The sequence below is a fragment of the Rhineura floridana genome, chromosome 7, assembly GCF_030035675.1.
Source record: "Rhineura floridana isolate rRhiFlo1 chromosome 7, rRhiFlo1.hap2, whole genome shotgun sequence".
In the NCBI taxonomy this organism is placed as follows: Eukaryota; Metazoa; Chordata; class Lepidosauria; order Squamata; family Rhineuridae; genus Rhineura; species Rhineura floridana.
This window is the reverse complement of record NC_084486.1, coordinates 88,829,659-88,855,788: the sequence shown is the minus strand read 5'-3', so window position 1 is coordinate 88,855,788 and position 26,130 is coordinate 88,829,659. Positions and strand designations below refer to the sequence as shown.

At 44.3% G+C, this 26,130-nt stretch overlaps 1 protein-coding gene across 3 annotated transcripts in view; it reads left to right on the top strand.

The window, feature by feature from the left end:
* Nucleotides 1–21,646, top strand: part of ENTPD1 (ectonucleoside triphosphate diphosphohydrolase 1) — a 60,770-nt gene extending 39,124 nt beyond the window's left edge. For all 3 annotated transcript variants that reach the window (XM_061636352.1, XM_061636354.1, XM_061636353.1), the window contains exons 2-10: nucleotides 9–133; nucleotides 1,846–1,963; nucleotides 8,499–8,649; nucleotides 9,627–9,786; nucleotides 12,508–12,744; nucleotides 14,317–14,577; nucleotides 19,331–19,438; nucleotides 20,037–20,174; nucleotides 20,379–21,646. In XM_061636352.1, the coding sequence (XP_061492336.1) occupies nucleotides 9–133; nucleotides 1,846–1,963; nucleotides 8,499–8,649; nucleotides 9,627–9,786; nucleotides 12,508–12,744; nucleotides 14,317–14,577; nucleotides 19,331–19,438; nucleotides 20,037–20,174; nucleotides 20,379–20,585 (1,505 nt within the window). In that variant the 3' untranslated portion in view covers nucleotides 20,586–21,646. The remainder of the gene's footprint in view (nucleotides 1–8; nucleotides 134–1,845; nucleotides 1,964–8,498; nucleotides 8,650–9,626; nucleotides 9,787–12,507; nucleotides 12,745–14,316; nucleotides 14,578–19,330; nucleotides 19,439–20,036; nucleotides 20,175–20,378) is intronic.
* The last annotated feature ends 4,484 nt before the right edge of the window (nucleotides 21,647–26,130 follow it).

Below are 26,130 nucleotides of genomic sequence, written 5' to 3'. Positions count from 1 at the left end.
TATTGCAGGTACCAAGCTATGGAAGCGTTTCTCCTGGAAATATGCATTAATGGGATTTCTCTTAGTAGTGGCTGTAATAGCTTTAATTGCTGTGGCTGTCACACAGAACCGTCCTCTCACAACGAACAAAAAAGTAGGTTGCAAAAGGATTTCCTGCTGAAGCACTGTGAATGGCCTAGGCCAATTATTCCTCAGTGGTGTGCTGGGGCATGCTAGTGTACTGTGGGAGGGGCTAAAGTGAAAAATGAGACATGTCAGATGCATCCATCACTCCATGCTTGTTGGAGCTAGGAAAATGTTGGATTCCTGCATCAAGGATGGCCTTGATGGCCTTATAGGCCCCCTCCAATTCTACTATTCTATGTTTCTATGAACGCAACAATAATTCCTCACATTCTCTGCCAGTTTACAGGCAGTGTTTTGAGGGAGGGATCAAGGATACATTAGGATAAGGAACTGGTCCATCTAGCTCAGTATTGTCTACACTGACTGGCAGTGGCCCTTCAGGATTTCAGATAGGGTTCTCTCCCAGCCCTATCCAAAAATGCCAGGGATTATACCTGGGACCTTCAACATGCAAAGCAGATACTCTACCATGGAGCTCTTCCCTGATGCTACCCATTCTCCAGGTACAGGGCAATCTTAGAAGGATCATCATTGCCCACAAAGCATGCTCCATAACTTGAACCCTGATCGCCTGAGCAAAGGAGGAGGTGGGTCACCAGGACGCAATATTAAAGAAGATAGCCTGCATTTTTAAGGATACCTGCCCATTCTCTTTATAGATGATTGTGAATATATCTATCTATATATGTATTTTTTCAGCATGTAAGAGCGAAGTGTACCTTCAAATTTAATCAGATTTAAAATGTCCTCCAAGGTCTAAAAAGTGTGACTGGTGCAAGCTCCTGAACCACAGGATACTATGACTGTTGGTGCCTCTCTCCCCTCTGCACTTTTATTATGTTAGCTTCTGTTTTTCTACCAAATGTCTGCACTACAGAATTTGTCCTGCCCTATTCTCATTGTAAGTCACATCCCTTCCGCGTGGTCACAATACAGCAACCAGTTCGTGGCAATGCTTGTAATTCCTGTACTGCCTTCAGTAGAAACTTAGGTCTCTCCAGGTAGGGAGGAAGAGGTTCAGGTCAGAAGAGTTGAAGCATGGCCAGCTTGATGGGGCATGGTGATGTGTAAGCATGGGATTGGCTCCACCAATGCACGTATGCAGCCCTGGCCTTGCTACCGCCCTGCTCTACCCTGTCCTGGTCGGTGGCAGCAAGGCTACTGAGGGAGCGTACCTCTGTGCCTTCATCCCACCACACTGGCTACTCATGGATGGTTGAGCTCAGGGATCTCAAGGAGTTCCTTTAGAAGCCTTAAAGCATATGCAGAGGGTAAGATGATCCTTCCTGCTGTCAATTCTTCCTGCTGTCTCTAGTCCCAGTGAGAGGCAGGTCTTCAAAACAACAACCACGGCTTCCCATTTTAGGCCAAAGCATCCTATGTTCTGTACAGATGGATCTGTTTGAAACCAGAAGTATGTGGGCAGATAACTCAGTTTATAAAAGGTTCCAGTTTTGGGTGAAGTCCATATTTGCAAATCAGAATAGTGCAGTGACTCAGTACTTAACAATAAAATGTTTTTTCTTCCAAAATAGAATATTGCTTGCAAGAAGATAGGAAACCAAAAGGATATGTTTAAAAACAACAACAGCCAAACAGGCTTTTGTAGTCACTAACAGAAACAAATGATAAATGCATAAACAGAGATATGTCTCCCATCGCTTCCTTCCAATATGCTGAGCTTCAATGAGTGAAATTGTGGATTTGTTTCTTCTGCAGTATGGGATTGTGCTGGATGCTGGTTCTTCTCACACTAACTTGTACATATACGAATGGCCAGCAGAGAAGGAGAATGACACAGGAGTGGTGCAGCAGGTGCATGTCTGTGAAGTGGAAGGTAAGGAAGTGGGAAAGCTGGGGTTGATTATAATAGGAGAAGGATGATGAGAGCCAGTGCAGTGAAGTGGTTAGAGTGTTGGACTATGACCTGGAAGGCTAGGATTCCAATCTCCACTCAGCCATGAAGCTCACTGACCTTGGGCTAGTCACTGCCTCTCAATCTAACCTACCTCACAGGGTTTTTGTGGGAATAAAATGGAGAGAGAAAGAACCATGTACATCACCTTGAGCTCCTTGGACAAAAGGTGGGATATAAATGCAATAAGTAAATAAAATATCTCTGGGCTGTATCAGTTTCACTTGATGTGGCCTGATGACATGAACAAGGTGCTTGTGACGATGCGACTAGCAATGCGTCCTCTTGACTTTTGCCCTTCTTGGCTTAGTAAAGCTTCCCGAGGGGGTATGACCAAATGGATCCAAGGTGTGGTCAATGTGTCTTTGCCGGGAGGGAGTGGTCCCACACACCCTAAAAGAGGCAGTGATCCGACCACTTCTGAAATAGTCCACTCTGGACCCATTGGCTTGTGACAACTAAACCAGTTCGCAAATACCCCCTTTTTTGGGAAGGTGATCAAGATGGTTGTGGTGTAGCAATTGCAAGTGCTCTTGGATGAAGCAAATTATCTTGACCCGTTCCAATCTAGGTTCAGGCCTGGATTAGGAGACTGAATCAGCCTTGGTCACCCTGGTGGATGGCCTTTATTGGGAGAAGGACAGAGGGAGTGTGACCCTGTTATTTTTACATGATTGCTTGGTGGCTTTTGATACTATTGACCATGGTATCCTTCTGAGCCAACTTAGTGAGATGGATATTGGAGGCACTGTTTTACAGTGGTTCGATACTACCTCCAGGGTTGTTTCAGATAATAGGTTGGGTGGTTGTCTTTTGGCCCCCTGGCAGTTGTGCTGTGGTGTACCTCAGGGTACCATCTTGTTCCCCCATGTTGTTTAACGTCTATATGAAGCCCTTGGGAGCGGTCATCAGGAGATTTGGGGTGAGCTATCAGCAGTACACTGATGATACCCAGCTCTATTTCTCTGTAACATCTGAATCAGGAGAGGCCATACAAGCCCTGGACCAGTGCCTGGATTTGGTGGTGGTGTGGATGAGGGCCAATAAACTGAGTCTGAATCCTACAAGACAGACGCACTGTGGGTTGGTGGTTCCCAAGTTTGGATAATTGGTCAAATGCCAGCTTTGGATGGGGTAGTACTCCCTCTGAAAGAACAAGTCTGTAGTCTGGGGGTGCTCCTGGATCCATCTTTGTTGCTAGAGACCCAGATGACCTCAGTGGCTAGCAGTGCCTTTTCCCAGCTTGGGCTGGTAAGACAGCTGTGGCTGTTTCTGGACCGGGATAGCCTGACTACTGTTGTCCATGCACTGGTAGCCTCCAGCTTGGATTACCATAATGCTCTCTATGTGGGGCTGCCCTTGCGGATTGGTCAAGAATCTGCAGCTAGTTAAAAATGCAGCAGCACAACTGCTTACTGGGTCAGGGTATCACCAGCATGATGAGAGAATTGCACTGGCTACCTATTAGCTACTGGGCCAAGTTCAAGGTTCTGGTTTTGGTGTACAAAGCCCTATACAGCTTGGGACCAGGATACCTGAAATACCGTCTTACCTCTTATAGACCTGGTTGATCACTGTGCTCTGCAGGTGAGGGCCTCCTGCAGATACCATGTTATCAGGAGCTCTGTTCCGCACAACATAGGAAGCGGATCTTTAGTGTTGTAGCACCTACTCTGTGGAACTCCTCCCCTTAAATATTAGACAGACACCATCTGTGTTATCTTTTCAGTGCCTACTGAAGACCTTCCTTTTTCAACAAGCCTTTTAGGTAGAGACCTTATCGCAGACTGCGTTTGTGTTAGAATTGCTTTTTAAGTTGTTTATAAAGCTGTTTTTTAAAAAAATATGTTCTCAAAGATGTTTTGTTTTAATATGTTTTTAAAGATGTTTTATTTTAATATATTTTAAAGTCTGTTTTTAAGATGTTTTAGAGTGTTTTTAGTGTTTTATTTGCCACTCTGGTCTCCATCTGAGAAGAAGGGCGGGATATCAATGATGGAGTAGTAGTAGTAGTAGTAGCAGTATTATTATTATTATTATTATTAGTAGTAGTAGTAGTAATTTTCTGTTCCATCCCTCAGTCATTCCTCCCTCACCCTCCACTACCTTCTTTTGTTCTGTGCAGATGTGCATGTATTTCTGTACTTGTGTGTGTGCATCTTTTAAAAAAAGAAAATGTGTGAGAGTGCAAGAGCAAACATTACTAGCCTTAGCCATCCAGCTATTGTGTTTCACAATAAGCAAAATGGCCTGTGCTTAGGGGTGGGGGCTATCCATTTCTATTTCTGTGGGGTTTTTTTAATTTTCTTAATCTTTAATACTTGCGCAAGAGTGATAAAGAGGTCTTGTGCAAGACCACCATATATATTTTTAAGCTTGATACATGTACGGCATTTGCAGACTCCCAGGTAATCCTCCACATTTTCTTTGCAGAGATCTTGAGAGAATAGCAATTCAATCAGTGGAAATAGGGTAATTAAGAGGAAAGAGAAACGATATTTATGCTCATTCTGATTGGTTAAAAGGTTGGGAGAGGGAGTGAAAATATTGTACTGTATAAGTCAAGTTAGAAAATAGGGAATTAGAAAGTCAGGGAGTCAAAGATAAGATTTGAAGAGCTGGAGATGAAGAGCTGCAAGGGAGGAAAAGGGTTGGAACACTAAGTGTAATGGAACATTGGAAAGTGTTAGAGAGCAGCTGAGCCGTGTAGCCAAGAGAAGACCACAAAGAGACCAGGAAGCTGAACTGAGGGATGCAAATTAAGTATTCTCTTATAACGAATCAGTCTAGAAAACAAATGTTTTTAGGAGTAACTACAAATTAACTTTGTTTCTAAAAGCATTATAAAAAAACAGATTAATATGTTTACGATATTAAATCCTTAAGTAAAAAAACATAGCTTTTGCTTTGGAAAAAATTAGCCTGAGGCTATTTTATTCACCTCACATATAAGTGTCATCTATCACAGAGAATAGGTTGGGCCTCTTCATTCATCATTGGCAATCACTCGTGGCCCAGTAAGATTGTCTTCCAAGATAAGGTCTTTAACAGTGGGTCTGTAAGTGACTGTGGAGGCCAATTCTGGATCCACACAGCCTCCCACAGTGAGGACATAGGTTTTCAGATGGAAGATGGTCACGATGAGGATTTGTTTGACATGCCTTCTGCTTAGCTCATTTGTCCCATTCGCCCTATATCTGTGCTTCTTCGAAGTCCATAACACCTTTCATAATAGCCAACCTCTATTTGGGATGCTCATGGGCCAAGACTTCCCAGTTCTCGATGCTCATGTTACATTTTTTTAGATTTGCTTTAAGAACATCTTTAAACCTCTTTTGCTGTCCACTGATATTCCATTTTCCATCCTTAAGTTGGGAGTAAAGTAGCTGCTTTGGAAGACGGTGATCAGGCATTCGAACAACATGGCCAGTCCAGCGAAGTTGATGTTGAAGGATCTTTGTTTCAACATTGGTGGTCTTTGCGTCTTCCAAAATGCTAACATTAGTCCAGCTGGGCAAGTGTAGGGACCCCTGGAAATCTCTCACCGATCGGAGATTGGGGTACCACGCAACACTGGTGTTAGGAGTGGGATTGAGTTTCCTGGAAGAAGCATTGGGAGCAAGGTGTGCCTGAGTCAAAATGGAGGGAGAAACAGCAACTCTCCTGGAACAGATAAAATTGATGTTCCAGCAGCAAAGGCAACGAGAGCACCAGGAGGACCAGCAGCAAAGGCAACGAGAGCACCAGGAGCAATGGCAACAAATGGGGGAGATATTGGGAAGCACCTCTGGAGAGAAAAAGAAGACCCCATGTGAGGGGGTGAGAGTCCTGCCTGATCAGCTGCTACAAGTGGTAGAGAGTGACCCAGGAGTCCAGCTGCAGAGCACCCAGACTGGGGTGGCTAAACAGATCCAGAAAGTGGATGGGCAGCTGGAGGGCTTAGACTGTAAGGAGTTGCAGTCAGTAGTGGAGGAGGAAGAAGAAGCTTTGATTGTCCAGGAGCCTGCCAGGGGGGAAGACACCAGACACCTGGAAGTAAAGCTCCAAGATTTGAAGGGGGACAGGCTGGAAAATGAAGAGGAAGATGCCTCAGAAGAAAGTGGGGTAGAGTCTGGAGAAGAGATGCTGCAGATAGATTTCTCCACTCCATGTGTGCCTGCTCTTAAAGAAGTAATGCAAGAGGAAGAAAAGGCCTTAGAGACTGAACTACAAGCTGGAGAAGAGCCGCTGTTGATAGATTTCTTCACCCCGTGTGTGCCAGCTGTAGAAGAGAAAGTGCAGGAGGAAAAGTTGGAGGCATGTGTGCGAGAGGAGCTGCCAGTGCCTGGAGAAATGGCTGTGCAAGAAAAAGTGCAGAAGAGGAAGACTGAGGTGGGAGTGGAAGTTCCAGAGGAGCTCCCAGCGCCTGTAGAGATGGGTGAGATTAAATCCCCAAGTGACTTTGCCCCTTGGGTGTCCCATAATGGTCTTATAGGGTGGGATGCAGCTCCTAGGATGGGTGCAGTCCCCGAGCAAATTCCAGCAGTGAGAGGTACCCAGCGCCCTGTGAGTTTGGGGGGCAAGAGACACTGGGAGAGTTACCTGCCTCTTTTTGGGCCCATGATTCACACTGGAGATGGTGAGGGAGAACAGAGAAGATTTCTTTCTGCCAATCTGGGTGGGCTAGTCCAGCCAGTCCTGAAGAAGATGCCCCCAGATAAGGACTTGTGCAGGTCTTTGATTTGGAGTTTGGAGCAGGAGATGAAGTGGACTGGCTTAAAGACTTTTCCCAGAGCAGAGAGTGGGAGGAAAATGGCCACAGTCTGCCATGTGCTGATGAGGAAACAAATGTGTTCCTGGAGATGCATCTCAAGACCCTGCACGCAGCAGCAGGGATCAGCTTGGACTAGGTACTCCATGAAGCCCCAAGACTGCATGGTTTGGGGGTGGGGGTTATACATATGGGACTGTGTACTGATTTGCTGTAGGAATTCTTCTGATGGTGTTAGTATTGCCTTTTGAAATGCTGTTGATTTGTGCTTTTTGCATGCTTGTGGGGATATGAGCTGTTTAATGATTTTTTAGAAATTATGCTGATAGGTTTTTGCAGTAAGTTTTTATGGTTAAGATTTACTATACTGTGTCTGTTAAATTGTGGGTGTGTGTACAACTGTTTTGGGGAGCAGGGAAAATGTGCATGTGTTTGAGGGTTGCTGTGCTACAGTGGCACAAGGAAGGACAAAGGAGCTCCAGTACTGAGGCTGTAATCTGTCTTAAACATGTCGGGTACTCACTATCTTGGGCACTGCCAAGTTATGAGGACTATGCAGTTTGGATACAGAACTGTGACTGGGAGCTCCAAGAAAGAAGAGGAAGCCTAAAGAGAGAGCAGTTAATTGAAAACTTGCTGTAAAAGAATGGACTGTTTTTGTACTTGTGTGAAAATGCGACTGTACTATGACTATGCTTTTAATAATGTGTATTTCAATATCTTATTAACCTGTATCTGTATTTCTTTGTAGGAAAAGCTGTTATTCCATTGTTTGTTTTCAGGTCTGGGACAGACCTTTGTCAGGGAAGGGGGTAGTGTTATGGGTTTGAGGGTTGAGATAGATGATTTCTATGAGTCCCCTACAGCCTCTGATTTGGAACCCAGCACCTGGAGGTGAGAAATCTGCTCTGCTGGCCAGATCTCCCTTTGTTAGTCTAATAGAGTGGTCAGGTGAGTTAATGGGCCTATCAAGTGCCCATTAATTGGCAAATGAGCCAGGGAGATATTGTTATTGAAACTCTTCAGGAGAGCCCCCCCTTCCCGAGGCCAAGGAGAGGCTTGAGTTTTGAGTTGGGTCTGGGAAAGGCTGGGAACTGGAGGCAGGCAGGGGAACTGGAGGCAGGCAGGGAAACTGGCTCTCTACACCATGGCTTTGGGGTGCCTCCTGTAAGCCTGATGGAAAATGCAAGATCTTTTGGGCTGCTGATGCCTTGAACCCCTCCATCCTAAGCTCAGGTTGGAACGTGTGTAAATAAATAAACCATATTTCATAAAGACACCACAGACTCCGCTGACCTTCTTTCCAAGGAAACCAAACCTTCGGCAAGTGCAGGGACCCCTGGAAATCTCTCACCACTCGGAGATTGGGGTGGTGCGCAACACAACGCTAATCAGACTCCACCCCTTTTTACTCTAAAACCTGGTAGGATTAGCTTTAGTGTGTGTGTTTTTAAATTCAGCTTCAAAGAGATTTTGCAACTGATCAACAGATCTACCCATTCCCCCTCCAGGAGTGGCCAATGGAAATGCCTTGCTATGGGTAGCCCTGAAAAGGTCTAAAGTCAGCAGTGGGGAAGGGAGATGTGTCCAGCCAAGGACAGAGTCACTTCAAAATGCACCCAGAAAAACAATTCTCACTGCTTTTGAAGCGACTAGTGTGCCCATAACCTAAAACTGGTTGACAAAGTCCTACTTTTTCTCTCCCAGGTCCAGGAATCTCTGCATATGCTGACACTGTGGAAAAAGTTGGTGTCCCCCTGAGGCACTGCATGGATAAGGCAAAGGAGATAGTGCCACAAGGAAAACATCAAGAGACACCGGTTTACCTGGGGGCAACAGCTGGCATGAGGCTGCTGAGGTACCAAAGAAGGATACAATCTGCACTTTCTTTGAAATATCATGTTTCCTGGAATGAGATCATAAATGGTAGTTTTCAAAGGTTTCTTTGGAGTTGCCAATGATAATCAAACACTGTTCACTTTTTCTTTTCTTCCTCTGGGAGGATTCAGTTACAGATTAGCCTTGCACAATGTCTGTATTTCACAAGCATGCCATTGGTGCATTTAATCCCTTGTTGCTTGCTTCTGAATGTGTCTCAGTGCTCAGCTGGGTGCATATAGATGAGAGTTCAAAAACAGAACATCAGTGTCTGCCCAGGCACACTGATGCAACAGGGTATACTTCTCCCTCACCTTCTACTAGCCACATGTGCTCTGTTCACTTTGATCCTCAGCTTATAAAAGCAAGTGGGGGAAGAAGCATCATCTCTCCATTTCCCTCGCCTACCGTTGTACATTGTGGTGCCTGGAGGGGTTGCCATAAGCTTTTAATATATCAGGATCCCCATAATGGTCACAATTCACTCAAACAGTTATTCTATACACAATCTGCAATTCCAATGCTGCAGTAATTATCAAGTCCATGGAAGTGAACGCTTTGTCAAGATTCCTGGTATATCAACTGCTCCCAACCAGGAAAGTATATGTGCAATAGCATGAAGGCTGCATCTGATACATTTTTTCTGCTCCTGTTTTTGAAATGAATGTATGGAAGGAGCTGGAAAAGGAGCTTTATCCAATGTCACAAACATACACATATCATTTCCTGGCCACTTCCCAACCTGGATTTTAAACAGACAAGGAAGGAAATGGAAGTATCAGGAGATATGGCCCCAAGTAGGTAGGAATCCTGGCAGATCTGCACTTTGTTTGTTTGTTTATTAAATCTTTGAACTGCCCTTCATCCAAACAGATTCCAGGGCCAAGTACAGTGATAGAAATACCATATATTATTATATGCACAGCATAACTCGCCTCGCCTCTTTTCTACATGCAGACTGGAGAATGGGGATACTGCTAAAAAGGTCCTCTCTGCAGTAGAGGTGGCTCTGCGCTCATACCCCTTCCGCTTCCAGGGTGCCAGGATCCTCAGTGGTGAGGAAGAAGGTGCCTATGGCTGGATCACCCTTAATTACCTGCTGGGCAACTTCAAAGAGGTAATGTGCCATGACAGAAAGGAAGTGCTGCTCCCTGAAGCTTGGCCACGTCTTATTTTTCCGTTTGTAATAGTGATGACTCATTACAGCAGGGGTGAGAAATGAATCCCTCAGCCTAATTTCATATGGGTGACAATTGGGGGAGGAAGTGGCAGAGAGGAAAGAGGATGACCCACCCACTTTTGACTCTGGCCCCTGCCCACTGCCAGCACACATCCGTCAAAAAATTGCCCCCAAAGGAAAGTAGCCTGTGTCAAAAAAAGGTTCCCTTCCCAGGTGCCATCCAAACTTCCAGGGGATTGCTAAGAATGAAAATGTATTAATGTAATACATTGCTGACAAATAGGCTTGTTAGTGTGTGTTGCAGTAGAAAAAACAGAGGCTTCTTGTGGCGCTTTAAAGACTCACAGATGGATTGTGGCACATCTTTACGGACTAGAGCCCTATGGAAATGGGCTCTATAAGGGGCCACAAGACTCTTTGTTGAAATACATATTGGTAGCATGCTGAGTTAAGAAGAATCTCGTATCCTCCGTACAATTCAAATGCACTATGTACTTCCCTTCTTCTCCCAACCTAAATTATTACTGCTGCTGCACAGACAGACAGTGACTGCATCTGTTCCATATATGATCAACTGAACCAATAAAGACTTTCCTAGTAGCTTGGACTCTGATGCAAAGACAGGCACTGAATTAGTAATCTTTAATGTTTTCAGACCCAGGACCCACTTTAAACCCAAATATGCAATTGGGGACCCATTTCTTAATTTTTAAGCACATAAATGTTTGGTGGTAGTACTGTTATTGCAACCTCTCTTAGATCAGGCCACAACCTGGTAGTGGGTCCCAACCTACCAGTCAAAGACCAATATACTAAATGTCAGCAGCATTGCTGATCTCAGCACTCTCATTAAAGAAGGACACTTTATGCCTGGCTAGGAATTCTCCCCCTTACCCCATGTCAGCAGCGTTTACTAAATTGTCTAGTCTCTGGCCCATTACAGACAATTTTTTTCTATGTGCAGATAACGCATGATCATTATTAACTCGTGGGACACATAGACTAGCATGCCAATTGTAAAAATCATATTTTACCACCATTCAAACTGCTATTTGCTCTGCCTGGGGAAATGCCCTTTCCCTGCCTGTTGTTGTTGTGTGTGTTCAAGTTGACTACGACTTATGGCGACCCTATGAATCAGCGACCTCCAACAGCATCTGTTGTGAACCACCCTGTTCAGATTTTGTAAGTTCAGGTCTGTGGCTTCCTTTATGGAATCAATCTATCTCTTGTTTGGCCTTCCTCTTTTTCTACTCCCTTCTGTTTTTCCCAGCATTATTGTCTTTTCTAGTGAATCATGACTGAGAAACAACCAATGTCTTCCCACTCCACTAGATGCTTGCAGCTCCCAATAAGGCTTCTGTCTCTTTAAAAGCTGCAATGTTCCTGGCATCTGCAGCTTCTCCCATGGTCAGTGTCATTCTTTTAATGACAGTTCCTTGAGTCTGCAAAAGGAAAAGACTTCAGCTAAGAGAACAGAGCTGATCACAATGGAAAGCTGTATAGCTTTTCAAGGGACAGAATTACCATTATGATCTGAGAGTTCAGATGTGACAGTGGGAGGGGACAAGGAGGCTGTTCTTGGCGTATGCAACTCAAAAGCTTTCGGAGTACATGTACAGGGATGCCTAGTGCTTTGATGAACCCCAAGCTTGTGATATTACCTTCCTTTCAATCTGTTCTCAATAAATCACCTCTGCCCCTGACATTGTATTACCCACTTGATTTTTGACCCAACATGGCATTTACAATTATCTGACCTCCGCCCAAAGCCTGTCAGGCATGTGTACAAATAGTGGTACTATATCACCTCAGAGGAAATTCATTTTGTGGAACACCATGTAAAGAGCAGCAAGCTTTTTTTACAAATTATTTCCGATGCTCATCACGAGCAATCCATTGGTTATGTCCTCTCTTAAGAACACAAGAAGAGTTCTGCTGGATCAGACCAACAGCTCATCTAATTCAGCATCTTATTTTCACCAGAGGCCTACGGGGAACCCAGAAGCAGGACATGAGTGCAACAGCACTCTCCCCACTTGTGATTCCAAGCAACTGCCTCCTATACTGGAGATAGGACAGAGCCATCACAGCTAGTAGCAAGATAGTTTTATCCTCCATGAATTTATCCACATCTCTCTTTTACAGCCATCCAAGTTGGCAGCCATCATTACATCTTTGTGGGAGTAGGTTCCATAGTTTAACTATGAGCTTTGGTCTGTTCAGAACCTTTCAACGTTCAGCTTCCTTGAATGGCCCCGAGTTCTAGAATTGTGAGGGAGGGAGAAAAATATGTCCCATCCACTTTCTCCACACCATGCATAATTTTATACAATTTATGTCCCCACTTACCTTTTTTTAAAGCTTAAGAGCCCCACATGTTGTAACATATGTTGATCTCTTCTCTACAGTGCCTGTTCTTAGCCATCCCATGAAGATCCTTCATACCACATACTTGAATAGTCCTTGTTTTCTCTCAACATTCCTGTTCCTTCCTAACTCACTTCTTGCCTGTACTAGCACCCCTCTAGCTATCTGATTTCCTCTCTATTTCCGTTTTCCTGGGTCACGCCCTCTGCTCTGGCTCCCATAAACTGGCCCTTCTGTTCCTTGGCATGACCACACAGTTTTCTGTCATCTGATGTGTTCTTTTTGCAGTCTATCTGGCCAGAATTCCTGCCCAGAATCTTCTTCAGTGCTGGGACAATAGGGGCACTGGACCTTGGTGGAGCTTCCACACAGATCACCTTTGTACCTGACCAGGAGAACATTGAGTCACTGGAAGATACAGCAAACTTCCATCTTTATGGCAAGAAATACACTGTGTATACACATAGCTTCCTGTGTTATGGGAAGGATCAAGCACTCCGCCTTAAGCTGCTCCAGGATGTCCTGGTAAGTTTGGGGTGCAAACACCTGTATTAGGGGGTGGAGGTTAAAGTTGATGATACATCCCATTTGGCCCCATCAGTGATGGGCTTGTTTCTTTTAATAATGCTGATACTGTAAAACCTGAACCACATAAAACCTGGAGGTTTTCCCTATAAACATCTTACCCCCATTCTTCATCTCAGAAAATTCTCCCCCTTAAAGAGACTCTCAAGCTGTATACCCAGCTTAAAGTCTGTTGTGTCTGGGTTTAACCAATGTGAAGACTGCTCTAGTAGCAGTTGTAGGAGAAAGACCAAGAAACAGTGACCAGATGTAGTCTGTTGTTTAACTTACAAGGGAAGAAGAGTGGAAGGAAAAGATGGAGAAGGGAGATCAGTTCTTTAGGGCCAAATTGGGGGCAGCATAATTTGTTTATTTGATTGACTGGTGTATATACTGCCTTTCCGCCAAGGTACCCAGGGCAGTTGATCATTCAAAAATATTTAAATGAATAAATGATACAAAATGTAAAGTTGGCCTGGGGAGGGCATAGACAGTCCGACTGGATGAGGCCTTGATGTTGCCTTTGCCTGCCTCCCTTGCTCACTTCTTCCTTCCTAGTCAGTAACGCCAGAGTCTCGTTTGTTATCAGAATTAACCATACAAATCACTCCGTCAACTACAACCCACTAAACTGAGCTATCAATCCACTTTGACATCATTATGAATTCAGGTGGCAACTTCAAAGGGGCTGAGTATCAGCTCCAATCAGTTGATCAGAGCTGGCACCGAGCCCTGCTCTGTCAGCTTTCCTGCAAGTTGACAGTTTTCCTCTGAATACCTGCAAATCTGCCTGAAAAGCTGGCCTAATAGAGAAAAAATGTCCTTTTGTAGGTTTAATTTGAATCCAAACTGGGCCTGCAAATGGACAACTTCAAAGGGGCTTAATGTCAGCCCCAATCAGTGCTGTCAGAGAGCCCTGGTTTCCAAGGGACAATCAGGAACACAATTCAATCTCCTGATTATTCATTTGCAGCCATTTACTTGTCCCACACCTGACAATCACATATTTATTTATTTATTACATTTCTACCCCGCCTTTCTTTTCATGACTGAAACCCAAGGCGGCTTACATATGGTTCCCAGGTGGTCTCCCATCCAGGCACTGACCACAACTGACCCTGCTTAGCTTCAGCAGGGAGCTGGCCTTATGTGCCTTCAGACCATAGCCTGGGACATATGTGGGACAGGTGGACATAGTTTGGAGGAAATGGCCTCACAGGCCATATTAGGACCTCTGCTGGATCTAAATTGGCCCACAGTCCAGAGGTTCCTAACACTTGATCTGCATGCAGGTTTTAAATTATTTTTCCTGAAATATTTCCTTCTGTCCATCAATCTGTGTTTTGTTAACTTTTTAGTTTAATTATTTTGTTAATTTAAAAAATCCAAAATACCCCTCCCCCAAAATATAGCTTCAATATGAGCATTACTTGCTCTGAGTCTAACCCTGCCTGAATCCAGGTTCTGTGCTATCTTGTGACTTATCTGGTTGTTGTTGGGTTTTGCTCAACCCTCCCCCCCTTTTGACTGCAGGGCTCATCGACTGGCAGACTCGAGGACCCATGTTTCCACCAAGGATATGAGAGGACTTTTGATATTTTATACCTGCGCAAAACCCCTTGCACACCTCTAAATGTCACCCTTCCATCCTACTCACAGCTCCAAATTGTGGGCACTGGAGATCATGAAACGTGCCTGATAAGCATCGAGAAAATCTTTAATATTGTCGACTGTCCTTACTCCAGCTGCTCATTTAATGGCATTTTCTTGCCTCCTGTATCCGGAGATTTTGGGGTGAGTTCATATAAGTACTTGTCTTCACCCAGCAGCAACTAATGTTTTCACACTGGAAGAAGGAACTTTTGTGAAGCTATTTGGCGGTTATTAGAAGTATTCAAGACCTTCCCCTATAACTTTAGTGCAGCCTAGTATTTAAGCACTAGCCTAGTAGCCACTGGCAACTAGGAACTGCATGCAGGCATGTTGACAGAATTACATGGAGGTGAAGGGGGGACAAAATGATCTGTTCCCCCTCTGCCATCCTGCTTGGTTTCCATGCTAGCTGCGGAAAAAGAAAAGTCTCTTCCTCTACAACCAGCACAGAAACACACGTGGGCTGGCAGAGGGAGAATGGATCATTCTGTTCCTCCTCCACCAGTCTGCTGGGTAGAAGGCAATTTATTGTATTTTTAATTTTTTGCTACTGTGTTATAACGTTGTAACCTACATTTCCAACTTGGCTATGAAGAAGGGTGCAGGCTAGTAATTTTTGTGGGCTTTTTTTACAAGGCTGTCTTGGTGATATTCTTTGACCAGGGGTAGCAATCTGTACAATGCACGTGATGGGAGACAAGAGAATCTTAGTGAGTTTTAAACTTCCCCTGCTGCTGCCTGTTCATTCTGAGAGATTCTCGCAGAGCAAAGCTCCCCAACAGCAATACCAGCACATTGCTGAGGCAGGAGACTCATTGTCATAAAGCTGCCATTTCAACTGCTATGTCATTGTCACAAATATTATTTTAGTTTAGAATGAAGTGAGCCATCCCATCCCATGGTGCTTTGGGCATTTCCACACAATTGTGTTTTTGCACCTTACCATTCAGGTAAGGGAGAACAACAACAACCATAACAATATTTATAACTTATTTTAGAAAAAGAGTGGCGGTTCACAGATCCAGGGGCCAAATGTGCTCTCCCAGGCCTCTCTGTCTGATCATTGGGAATCTCCCCAGGCTACACCCCTCACTGGGCCTGCTCTGCACTTTCCTTGAGTGCTTTTACCCGGCTGGTATGTGGCCTTGCATTGTGCAAATGTCTTGCTTGCCTGGATCAAGATGTGTGTGTGTGTTTGTAGAAACCTCTTTCTGTGGCATGCCTGAATGCAGCCTACTGGACAAGAAAAAGGAAAAAAACAAAGTAGTTCTGTTTATAGAGAGAGGGGAACTATATGAGATATAGGGTGTCATTACATCAAGGGTGGGGATTTTTTTTTGGCCCAGCAGATAAGATCTTTAACTCTACCCCGCACTCTGCAGGCCAACTTTGTCAGGTGGGTGGGACCACCCACCTGGCAATCATCAGGCATCATAATGACATCAGATATTGATAGGTAGGTTGTCCTGCCCACAAAGTTGGCCTGCAGGAGTGGAGGGCGATAGTTACCAGGCAGGATTGAGCCCCCTGCCCATCAGCTGACATGTATCTACTTTCCCACACTTGATGTCACTTACGCTGTCAGGTGTGAGGCATGTGGGTGTGGCTTGGGGAAAATGGCCTCACCAGCCATGTGGGGAGTCCTGGTGGGGCAAATTTGGCCCATGGGCCAGAGGTTTCTCCAGCCCTTGATTACATCATAAACTAATGTAGTTTAGAACCAGCCAATAAGCAGTTTGGTTACATTTCAAATCAGCATTTAGAGCTGAAATCTGTGGATTAGGAGGAATGGTAATTGATTAGCATTTATCTGAAAATGTCTGCTTGGTGTCTGGCCTCACAGAGAAGACAATGTATATTCTAGACAACACCATTATGTGAACAGATAATAAGATAGCACAATCTGGCATTTTATAACCTCTTCCGAAAACAATTGAAGCAGGCAAAAAGGAAATGTTATAGTCAAGATGGAGGCATTTTGATTGATGTAGTACAAAGCAAGCATATTTCTATACTAAATACATTGCATTTTTGTGTTTTTTGCTGTATTTTTTTCCTGCCCTTAAAACTCTTATATTTCACTGCTGGGAAAATATGATTCCCCATTCCTCAGTTTGTGCATAGATTAATGTTGTGATTACTATGTGGGATGTGGATAGTGTTTGCAATATCACTGGTGATGATGAGGCAGACATAAGAAAAGACATGCTGGATCCAACCAAAAGCCCATCTACTCCAGCATTTAGTTCTCTCAGTAGGTAACTAGATGCCTATGGGAATGCCACAAGCAGAACATGGGTGCAATACCCTCTCCTGCATCCACTGGTATTCAGCTGCACACTGCCTCTTGACATTGAAGGTGATATATAGCCATCATGACTGATAGCCATTGATAACCTTATTGTCCATGAATTTGTCTAACCCCCTTCCAAGCTGGTGGCTGACATACATCTTGTGGTAGTGAATTCCATAGTTTAAATAAGTGCTGTGTGGAAACAACTTCCCCCTGCCCAAGCCTGCACCAGTTTATCTTCAGGCTTATCCACACGAGAGCATACCTTCACGCTAAAGACGCTGCTTTTACCGTTGTGATAGATTTGCAAGGTCCACGCTTAGTAGCTTCAAATCCGCAGTTTTCCATTCACACTGGTAGGCGTTCCTCTCAGAAGGATTAGTGTCGCTGTTTCCTTGTGGCCCTGCCCTCTAATTTTATATGTTTACTTTCTCTTGTTCAAGGGTGAAGCTGGGAGAAGGCCTAGGTGTGCAATTGACAAGAAAATGAAACTGACTAGACACCCCCTTCTCCATTGTCCAAGCCTGAGTGAAAGGCGGATGGAGGGGGGAGTGAGTGAAAGGCAAAGTCAGCTGCAGCTGTGGGCACCAGAGAGAGAGGGAGCGGGCGATGGGGCATAAGAGAGCCTGCCCACTTAAAAGAACATCGAAGCAAAGCGCCTACAAGGAAGAGCGCAGTTCAGCTGAGACAGTTTTTCCTTTCCTTTTCGCGTTATAATTGGATTGGGTTGATATGGATTCAAAGAGGGAAACTGTGTGATAGCTTCTGCTTGCCTGCAACGTCATGTGAACAATGCAAATTACAAGGGGATGCAAGTAGCACCACACTAAATCGCCCTGTGGTTGAGCCCTTCCTCTGTTTGCCACTAGGTGGCAAAGTCCAACAAGGCTACACTTACCTTAAAATGTAAATGTACTGCCTTCAAGTAGATTCCAACTTATGGCGACCCTATGAATAGGGTTTTCATGAGGCTGAGAGGCAGTGACTGGCCCAAGGTCACTGTGTGGGGATTCAAACCGTGATCTCCCAGGTCGTAGTCCAACACTTTAACCACTACCTTACAAGAGCATAAATATTCCTTATAATTTATCAGCAACTAATGATTTCATTAGTGTCCAGTCAAGGCAATGGATGGCTTAGCTGCATAGAACAGCCACTTGAGCAGCAGGAGAGGCTGACCTAATGGGCATAAAGCATGAGGAGTGTTCATGTGGTATACCCCTTGCAGACATTATTGGATGGGATGGGAGCTCACAGCCATGAAGAGGGACCATAGCTCACTGGTAGAACACATGCTTTGCCTGTAGAAGGCCCCTGGTTCAATACCTGGCATCTCCAGGTAAAAGGTTCAGGTACTAGATGATGTGAAAGACTGCTGTCAGAAAGCCACTGTCACAATAGTTACCTAGATGAGTCAATAGCATAAGGCAGCTTCCTGTGTTCCCTCAGAAAATATTGGGCCATTTATGTTGGACATAGCAAGGAACTGCTGATAATAACTTATCTGTTATATTCATCTCTTCTCCTAAAAGTACCCAGAGTAGTGTATGCAGCGCAGTCATAACACCATATGATATAATTGTAAATGTACAACTAACTAACAAACAAACAACATAGCACATATAATGCACACCCAAAACAAAAAAATTAACAGCAGCCATAGAAAATAAAATGGCAGCAATATAGCTAGATGTTATAGATAAAAAGCCTGTCAAAATAAAAACAATGTTTGGTGCAAGAAACACACAGAAGGCAGCCTGATTGATTTTTGCTTGCTAGGCCACATGGTGTTTGTGACATTCCTGTGTCTCTGGGATTACCAGCTCCTGATTCCAAAATGCATGGATCAGGAAATGCCCATGAGGTCAACCTCAGTCTCAGCCAGATAAGCCCTCTGAACCACAAGCTTCAGCCCCAGCACCTTTCCCCCAAAAGATGACCACTGGTGTAATCTGTCTGTAAAATTGTTATAGGTATAGAATAGGACCTTATTATGGTAGCACTCTTGACCAAGCTGACACATGGGATTTTGAATCAAACAAATAAACATCATTATATACAAGATGTTAAATACAATAATAAATGAATAAGTTGTTATTGTCCCTATCCTACCTACCTACCTACCCTACCCCATTAATCCCTAGGAAATCCTCTCACAAAACCACAGCCCTTCAAACTAGACATTCTCTTCTTGATCTCTAATCCTATTTCACTCTGTCAAAAAACCCCAACGGTTTTTCTCTTCAAAACTCCCCTAGGAATTCTCACTCACACACACCCTTCCACCTGTCAGTCATACCTCATCCATACCTACTGACGTTCTATTAACACTTTCTTATCTGAACACAATTTTGAAACAGTTTTAAACATATAAATAATTCTGACTTTGTTACAGTGTTCTGTATACATGGAGGGCAGATAGAGCTGTAGCCTTCTAGCTGTTGCTCCAGATTAGGCATGGTGGGAGCCCATTGTCTATAAACTGTAGCCAACTACTTGTAAAACTCTCCCCCTTCCCAGACTAGTGAGGACTGATGGAGGGATATCCTTGAGCTTTTCATTTGCATTTTTCCAAACAAGACTGTGTCTTTTGCACTTTAGGCATTTTCGGCTTTCTACTACGTTATGGACTTTCTAAATGTGACGAAAAAGCCAATGGACAAAGTGACAGAGACAATGAAGACCTTCTGCTCCAAATCCTGGGATGAGGTATACCACTTTCCCAACCCAAACGGAATATGAACCCTGATACTTAAAAGGGCCTGGCTTCCAACTGGCATCAAGTAGTGGTTGGTCTAATGGTCCAGAGCCACCCTCCCAACACTGCCATTGCTGCAGCTTACCTGGACAGGGCTGATGCATGGCAGGGTGATGGCAAGGCCAGGGCTGTGCAAACACACTGGTGAAGCCAATCCACTGCTCCCGCCAGTGCTACCACACAGCCATAACCCTACCACTGCCCTGCCCGAGTCCTGTCCAGCTTGCAGCAACGGTGGTGATGGGAGGGGGCTCTGCCCCACCATTCCAGCTGCTACTGAGATTAGTGCTGCTTGATGTTCCAAATCAAAATCAAATTGCTCATGGAAGGGAAGCCCCACAGTCCCACTTGCCCTAACACAAAGTCTGCTGAGGTTAGGAACTACATTTGCATATATCTTGACATGTGAAAGGGATTTTCATGTGGGTGGTTACGGTGGCTCCAGGGATGAACATTAATCTGGAAGATGGAGTACTTTATTTCCAGGGAAGGGAAGATACAAATAAAAAGGAGCAAGGAAATAAACTTGGTTCATTTATCCCTGCCCAGGTGAAGGCTGAATTTCCTGCAATAAAGGAGAAGTACCTGAGTGAGTACTGCTTCTCAGGAACTTACATTCTGTCGCTGCTTGGCCAGAGATACAACTTCACCAAGGAGAAATGGCGGAACATCCACTTCCTGGGGAAGGTATCTTGACATTCAGAGGCAGGAGCTGGGGAATGGCGGTGGTTGGTGAGTGGGAGGGCTGGGAAGCACCCCATTCTTACTGGTGGAAGGGGAGGTGCATTCCTCTCATTGCCCACATTCTTCACATCCCTTAGGAGTTCCTCAGCGCTGTACACCCCTTCTGTTTTAAGTGACTCTTCTCCCTTCCTTCCCCATCCATTTCAGATTCGTAACAGTGATGCTGGATGGACTCTGGGTTACATGCTGAACCTCACCAACATGATCCCTGCAGAGCAGCCCTATACACGCCCACTATCTCACGCTAGCTATATTAGCCTCATGGCTGTCTGCTCCATTCTGGTGGTGTCTGTGCTCTTCATAGGCTGTGTGACTTATCGCAAACCAAAGTGCCTGAAAAAGGAAATAATTTAGAAGCGGGGTTAACCTATCCCACAGCAAAATTGCAGTGAAGACCACTAGAGTCCAGTGCTCATCCTTTGTGTTCTGCTGAAATAACTGACTCTGTATGAGAGCCTTCTGCGCCACTTGCTCTGGTCATTGACAGATGCCAAAATAGCAGCATGCTGCCTTTCTGTCATCTCCCCCATTCTGGAGACTCATGTCCCATCCTCATGCAGGGGCTGGGGCTGATTATGGGGGCCTTACATGTTGTATTAAACACATATTTCTCTCAGGTCTGCCCCTCTGTGTATTGCCTTGGCCCCAGAAATGAAACACATGGGGCACCTAATCAAAAATGACCAGCTGGACAATGCAGGGACAGATTCCAGCCTAAAAGGAGAAGTTGCTCTCAGGGTTGCACATTTTTTTCAGCTCCATTTGAGACGTAAACAGTCATTCAGAAATGCCACTCAGCTGAGTCTGCCCCATTCATGGTGACTGAACTAGTACTAGCAACGTCATTTTGTGGGGAACATCCTCTGTGCAAGACTGAAGACTTTTGACAAATGGGCAGTTCACATGGCTAATCATCAGCCAGGGAAAGGGAGAGGCAGCTGAATGCACCCTATCCAGAGAAGGTCTCAGAGCAAAATTAATCTTTTACAAAAAGTAAGGCTGGGAAAGGAACTCTCCTAAAGTGCCATGGCTGCTACCTGGGCAATGGGCCTTGTGCCAATGGACTTGCCAGTTAATTGTTTGGACTAGTGAAGGTGATCTGCAGGCAGCTGCTTCCTATGGGCTGCATAGATCCTGGACACCAAGACCTGATGTTGCACCTTCCTAAAGCACCCTCCTATGTCAACAATATAGATGTGGATAACTGGCCTTTTAAACAAGGGGAGTGGCTATTGGTTCTTTTCCCCAGAATTCTTGGCGTGCAACCTGATACCTCTAGCACCTAGCAGAGACTTATTCAGTCTGCAGTCTCCATCTTGGAACTGAATCTAAATGGACTTTATGGCTACAACATGCAGCCTAATTTTGTACTTTTTTGCTTCATATTTTTCCTCATCTCCCCACTTACTGCTTTGTGTAACATATTGCATGATGACTGGAGGACTCAAAAGCTTCCCAATATTTTGTGACATTTTGGTGTGGATTTTTTGGAGGTTTTCTCCTTATGGGCCAACACAGCTATCTTGGCTTTTTATATATAAACAGTGTCACCATTAGCATCATAACCATCCAAGAATTGTGAGAAAGAGATGTGAGGGAAGTAAACTTTTGAAGTTCTCAAAAGTAGAGGGCATGGCTTTAGGCACTCCAGACTCGCTAGCATCAAGGGAATATTCCTAGAGAAAGAGGTTCTCCTCTGTGGTTGAGTGTGAAAGATAAACGGAGATGGATCAATTTGCACTTCAGTGTGACTGAAAATGAGGAAATCACATGGCCAAGCCTTTTCCAGCCTTCTTTTGACAAATGTGCCAGTTTGTTATCTAGCCTTCTGGCTGGCCAACCTACTGTAAACCTCCACCCTCCAGTGACATTGTTGACCCCAAACAGTGTTTGAAAATATCTCGAGACAGCAAAACAAGCCAGTTGTACTTCTGTGCCACTCCTATGAAACTCCCTAATCTGGCATTGTCAGGGCAGCAGTGTTTCTGTGCAGTTCCCAGTCTTCTGGGGAAGGGAGTCAAAGGGAGGGATCTTTATCACTCTGTTGCCATGAAACTTTTCCAACCATAATGGTAGTGTATTACTCCAGGGGGGCAGTTGACTTGCTTCCAATGGAATATACGGGCATAACTGGTACAACTTCAAGGGTTGGTACATCTGATCAGAGAGTCTTTATTGCTGTCTGCTAGATCTCCTTTGCAAAGCAGTGGGCTCTTACCCACCAGTGTCAAGTCAACACAGTGCATGTATCTTATTTTTAGATTACTCCTCCAATCTTTATTAGATTCCTGACTTGTAGCTGGAGAAGTAACATGGTGTTCTGGTTAAATGTGCTTTCTGTGCCCCAGAGAAGATCAGGGGAATGAGATCAGTTCAGAATGATAGGAGCCTTGCAGGGTGAAAGCAACGTAGGGAGATATCATGGATCCAGAGGCAGCACACATCAAGACACTCAGGCCTGGTAGTGAAGTGACTTTTAGAAAAGATTAAGCTGGGTGTTTTCATGCTGGTGTTTAATTCAGGGAGGGTGGCTCCATTTTAGCACATATTTATATCCAGGCCAGTAGAAATACCTGGTTAACATGAAGCAGGAACACTCACAGCTGGCATGAGGCGTATATGGCCCTTCTTATTTAATACAGGAGGCTTTTCAACCATAACTATTCTCTTCCTTAGGAATATTATATCAGAGTAGCATAGTTCCAGCAAATAGTATAATATCTCACTGTCTGTCAAGAGTCTGAAAAATGGGGAAATAGAACATAACATAAAATCATGGGTATGAGAAAATAAGCACAAAAACAGCATGCTGAGTTAGTTAAAACTCTGATGTAGGGCACTTCCAGATAACCTGTTTATTGAACATTCATCTGGATTTGTTGGCAGGGAGATAAGACAACATTGGCTATTTAATAAGCATTCATTATGATTTGTTTGCGAGGAGGTTAGATGACTTTGAGTCCAAGCAAGTGTTACACCACACTTGCCAGGGCATTTTCCCATCACTGCCCTTATCACAAAAATTTCTATCTTTTTGGGAAGTGGGTTTGTTGCTCAAGATCTCACAGCCAGCTATAATTGTGCAACCTGAATTTGCTAGTATGTGATTGAATCCCACCTGAAATAGCAACTGCCTGGAAGTGCCCCTAGATATAAAATGCTGTATCAGTAAGAAAGATATAACAATCCATTGCAGGTAAATATGTTTCAGTCAGAGATTTAACAAAACAACCAACTATCTCAATGGTAGTTTCTCTCACGAGGCAAATAGCTTTGAGAGGGGGTAGGGATTTTCATCAGAACCACAGCACTAGGAAAGTGGTAAAAGTCTCCAGACCCCACCATTCCTGATCCAGACACACACAACCTGCAGCAACTATGCATTTTAACATAGGTGTCATTTTGCTGTCAAAGCACTTGGCAAGCTGGAATCCAACCACCCTCCCCTCCCCTGCCACACTGCATCTCTTAACCAGACAAAATTTCATGCTTTTTCATTAGATGAATGGTCCATTCAGGTTCAGGAGCTACCAGATGGATCCATGTTTAGTGAGCTGGTATCTAACATGGGCCAAGTTTAAATTCCCCCTCCTTGACCATTCAGAAACTCCTTTGGAACAAAGTGGGTGGCAGTTGAGTCCTTAAGTCCTCCATTCCCCCATGTCAGGGCATGCTGCTCAGGATTCTGTAGGAAAAATCTGCTGGATGGCACCCTCCCTGCCTCCCTTAGCAGCCATCCAGCATCAAATACCTACAGCTACATTATACCCCCGTTTAATCTGTCCCTCTGTTCTGTCACACCACAGGACACCCTGCCCCTCTATTAGGGCATGGCGCTGATGATACTCCCTGCAACAACAGCCCAAGTTGCAGGAATCCTGACTGCAAATAGTGGGGAACAGAGGCAATGCAAGTTAATGGAATCTGACTTAAGACCTCATTCCCCACTATTGCTGGGACGTATAAAATAAGCACCTGCAACTGGTAGCACTCAGCATTCCTCCTGGTTGCAGATGTAGAGGGAGAGATCTGGGATATATGTTGCTGGTTACTGTCACGGTCCTTGAGAACTGTTAAAGCCCCTGCCTTGGCATTCTGGTCTAAACACAGCCACCTATTCACTTTGCACACTTGTGTATAGCTCTGTATTTGTATTAAATATTAAATATGTTTTTATTAATGCTGGTGTAATGTTCTGATTATTTTCCAAAGGAGGTGGGGCGGGATGGTGGTACTGCAAAAGAAACAATTTGACCTTCAGAGAAAAGGCAGGAATGACCTCACACTAAGAGCTGGGCTTGACCATACTTGCTGCAGGTGACAACGAGGCTTATCATAACTATAGCTTCTCAGCAAGGAGAAGAAAAAGGATGTCTTTTTCCTTTCCAGTTAGCCAGTAATACAAAGCAAGGGACTGGGAATCCAGCATCCAAGGGCCAATGTACAAGAAATGTAATGAGTGCTTCCCAAAATTACCCTTTTGGATGCAGCCTTAAAAATATACACCATTCCCTTTGCCCTTTTCAACAAATTGGGAGTCTTGGGAGAAGGGAATCAGATAATTGCAGTCTAACAAGCAGGCTGAGAGAGTGGCAACAACACAATTGATTCATGCTTTTTTTTAACCTCATTTGATCACCAAATATATGCAAAAACTGATGGTGTTTATATGTAGCTTTTGGAGACCTAACTTTGGCTTTGATCTGGTGGACAGAGTTACCTTGAAATGCAATCAGATCTTCATAAAAGACTTCTGTTCCTAGGGTTGTATTCAATGGTTGCACAAGTAGAAGGCAGCTAATCAGTCAGCTGATGGTTCTCTTCCCGTCCTCTTCCCCAGTACCTCCCCTGAAACCCTTTCTCCAGAGAGGTGGGGAAGTTGAACAGTGATACAGGGCTGCAGTGGGGGTGGGAGTTACCCAAAATTGGGTGGAGGGATCTTGTATTAATGGGGGATTTGAAGGAGAAAGCCTCTCATTGCAGCATATGACACCAGCACCCAGCACTGTTTGGGAAGTCACCACCAACTCTCTGGAGAGGGTTTTTGGGGTTACAGGAGGCTGCATAGGGGAACAGAAAGATCAACTGTGCAAGCTCAACTTGGGTACAAACCATAGCCAAAATGTTTATTCCAATATGGGTTAGAGAATTTCAGTGGGTTTAATTAATTGATTAATACAATCTCAGCACCCAAAGGTATTAGGCAGAATTGTCTTTTGGTACCTTTTCTCTTCCCATCACCTTGCATCTTTCATGTGAACAATACAGAGATTTTGCTTTCCCCCCCTCTATCTCTTGTTGGTCATAAAATCATTATTTTATTATATACTACTTTTAAGACCCTTACTTCATTTACAGAACTTAGTCTGAGATGTATGCTGAAAACATTAAGAGCCAAAGAGAACCCCTAACTGTGAGTTACAATCAAGCCAAGGTGTATGCTAAAGTGGTTGGCAAAAGATATCCATGGAGTCAGAGTATGGCAATGTCGCATCTTCTGGCCCAGGCGATACTGGCCCTGCAGGCTAATCGGGTGGCAATGCTTCCATGGTGTGCTATGTGCCCTTCCTCTTCGGTTTTGCAGTCCTCTCCTCCATCACCTGAAGAGGACTCTTCCTCCCTGAGAGACAAGTATGCTAATCTGTTGTTATGCCCTTTCAAGGTGATAACTTGATATTGAGGTATACTGGTAAAAATAATGATAAGGGGTGGGGGGGTGTTACAACAACTATAGTCAAATTTGTGTTTTACATCTTGCATGTTTTGTGCTTTATTTCTCTTAAATTCCATTTTTCCTGTGTAAAGTTTTCCTTTTGCAATGACCTTTGGTTTCAGTAGATAAGGTATTGAATGACAGACTGATTAAGCTTTATGTGAATGTGAAAGAGAACTATTGATT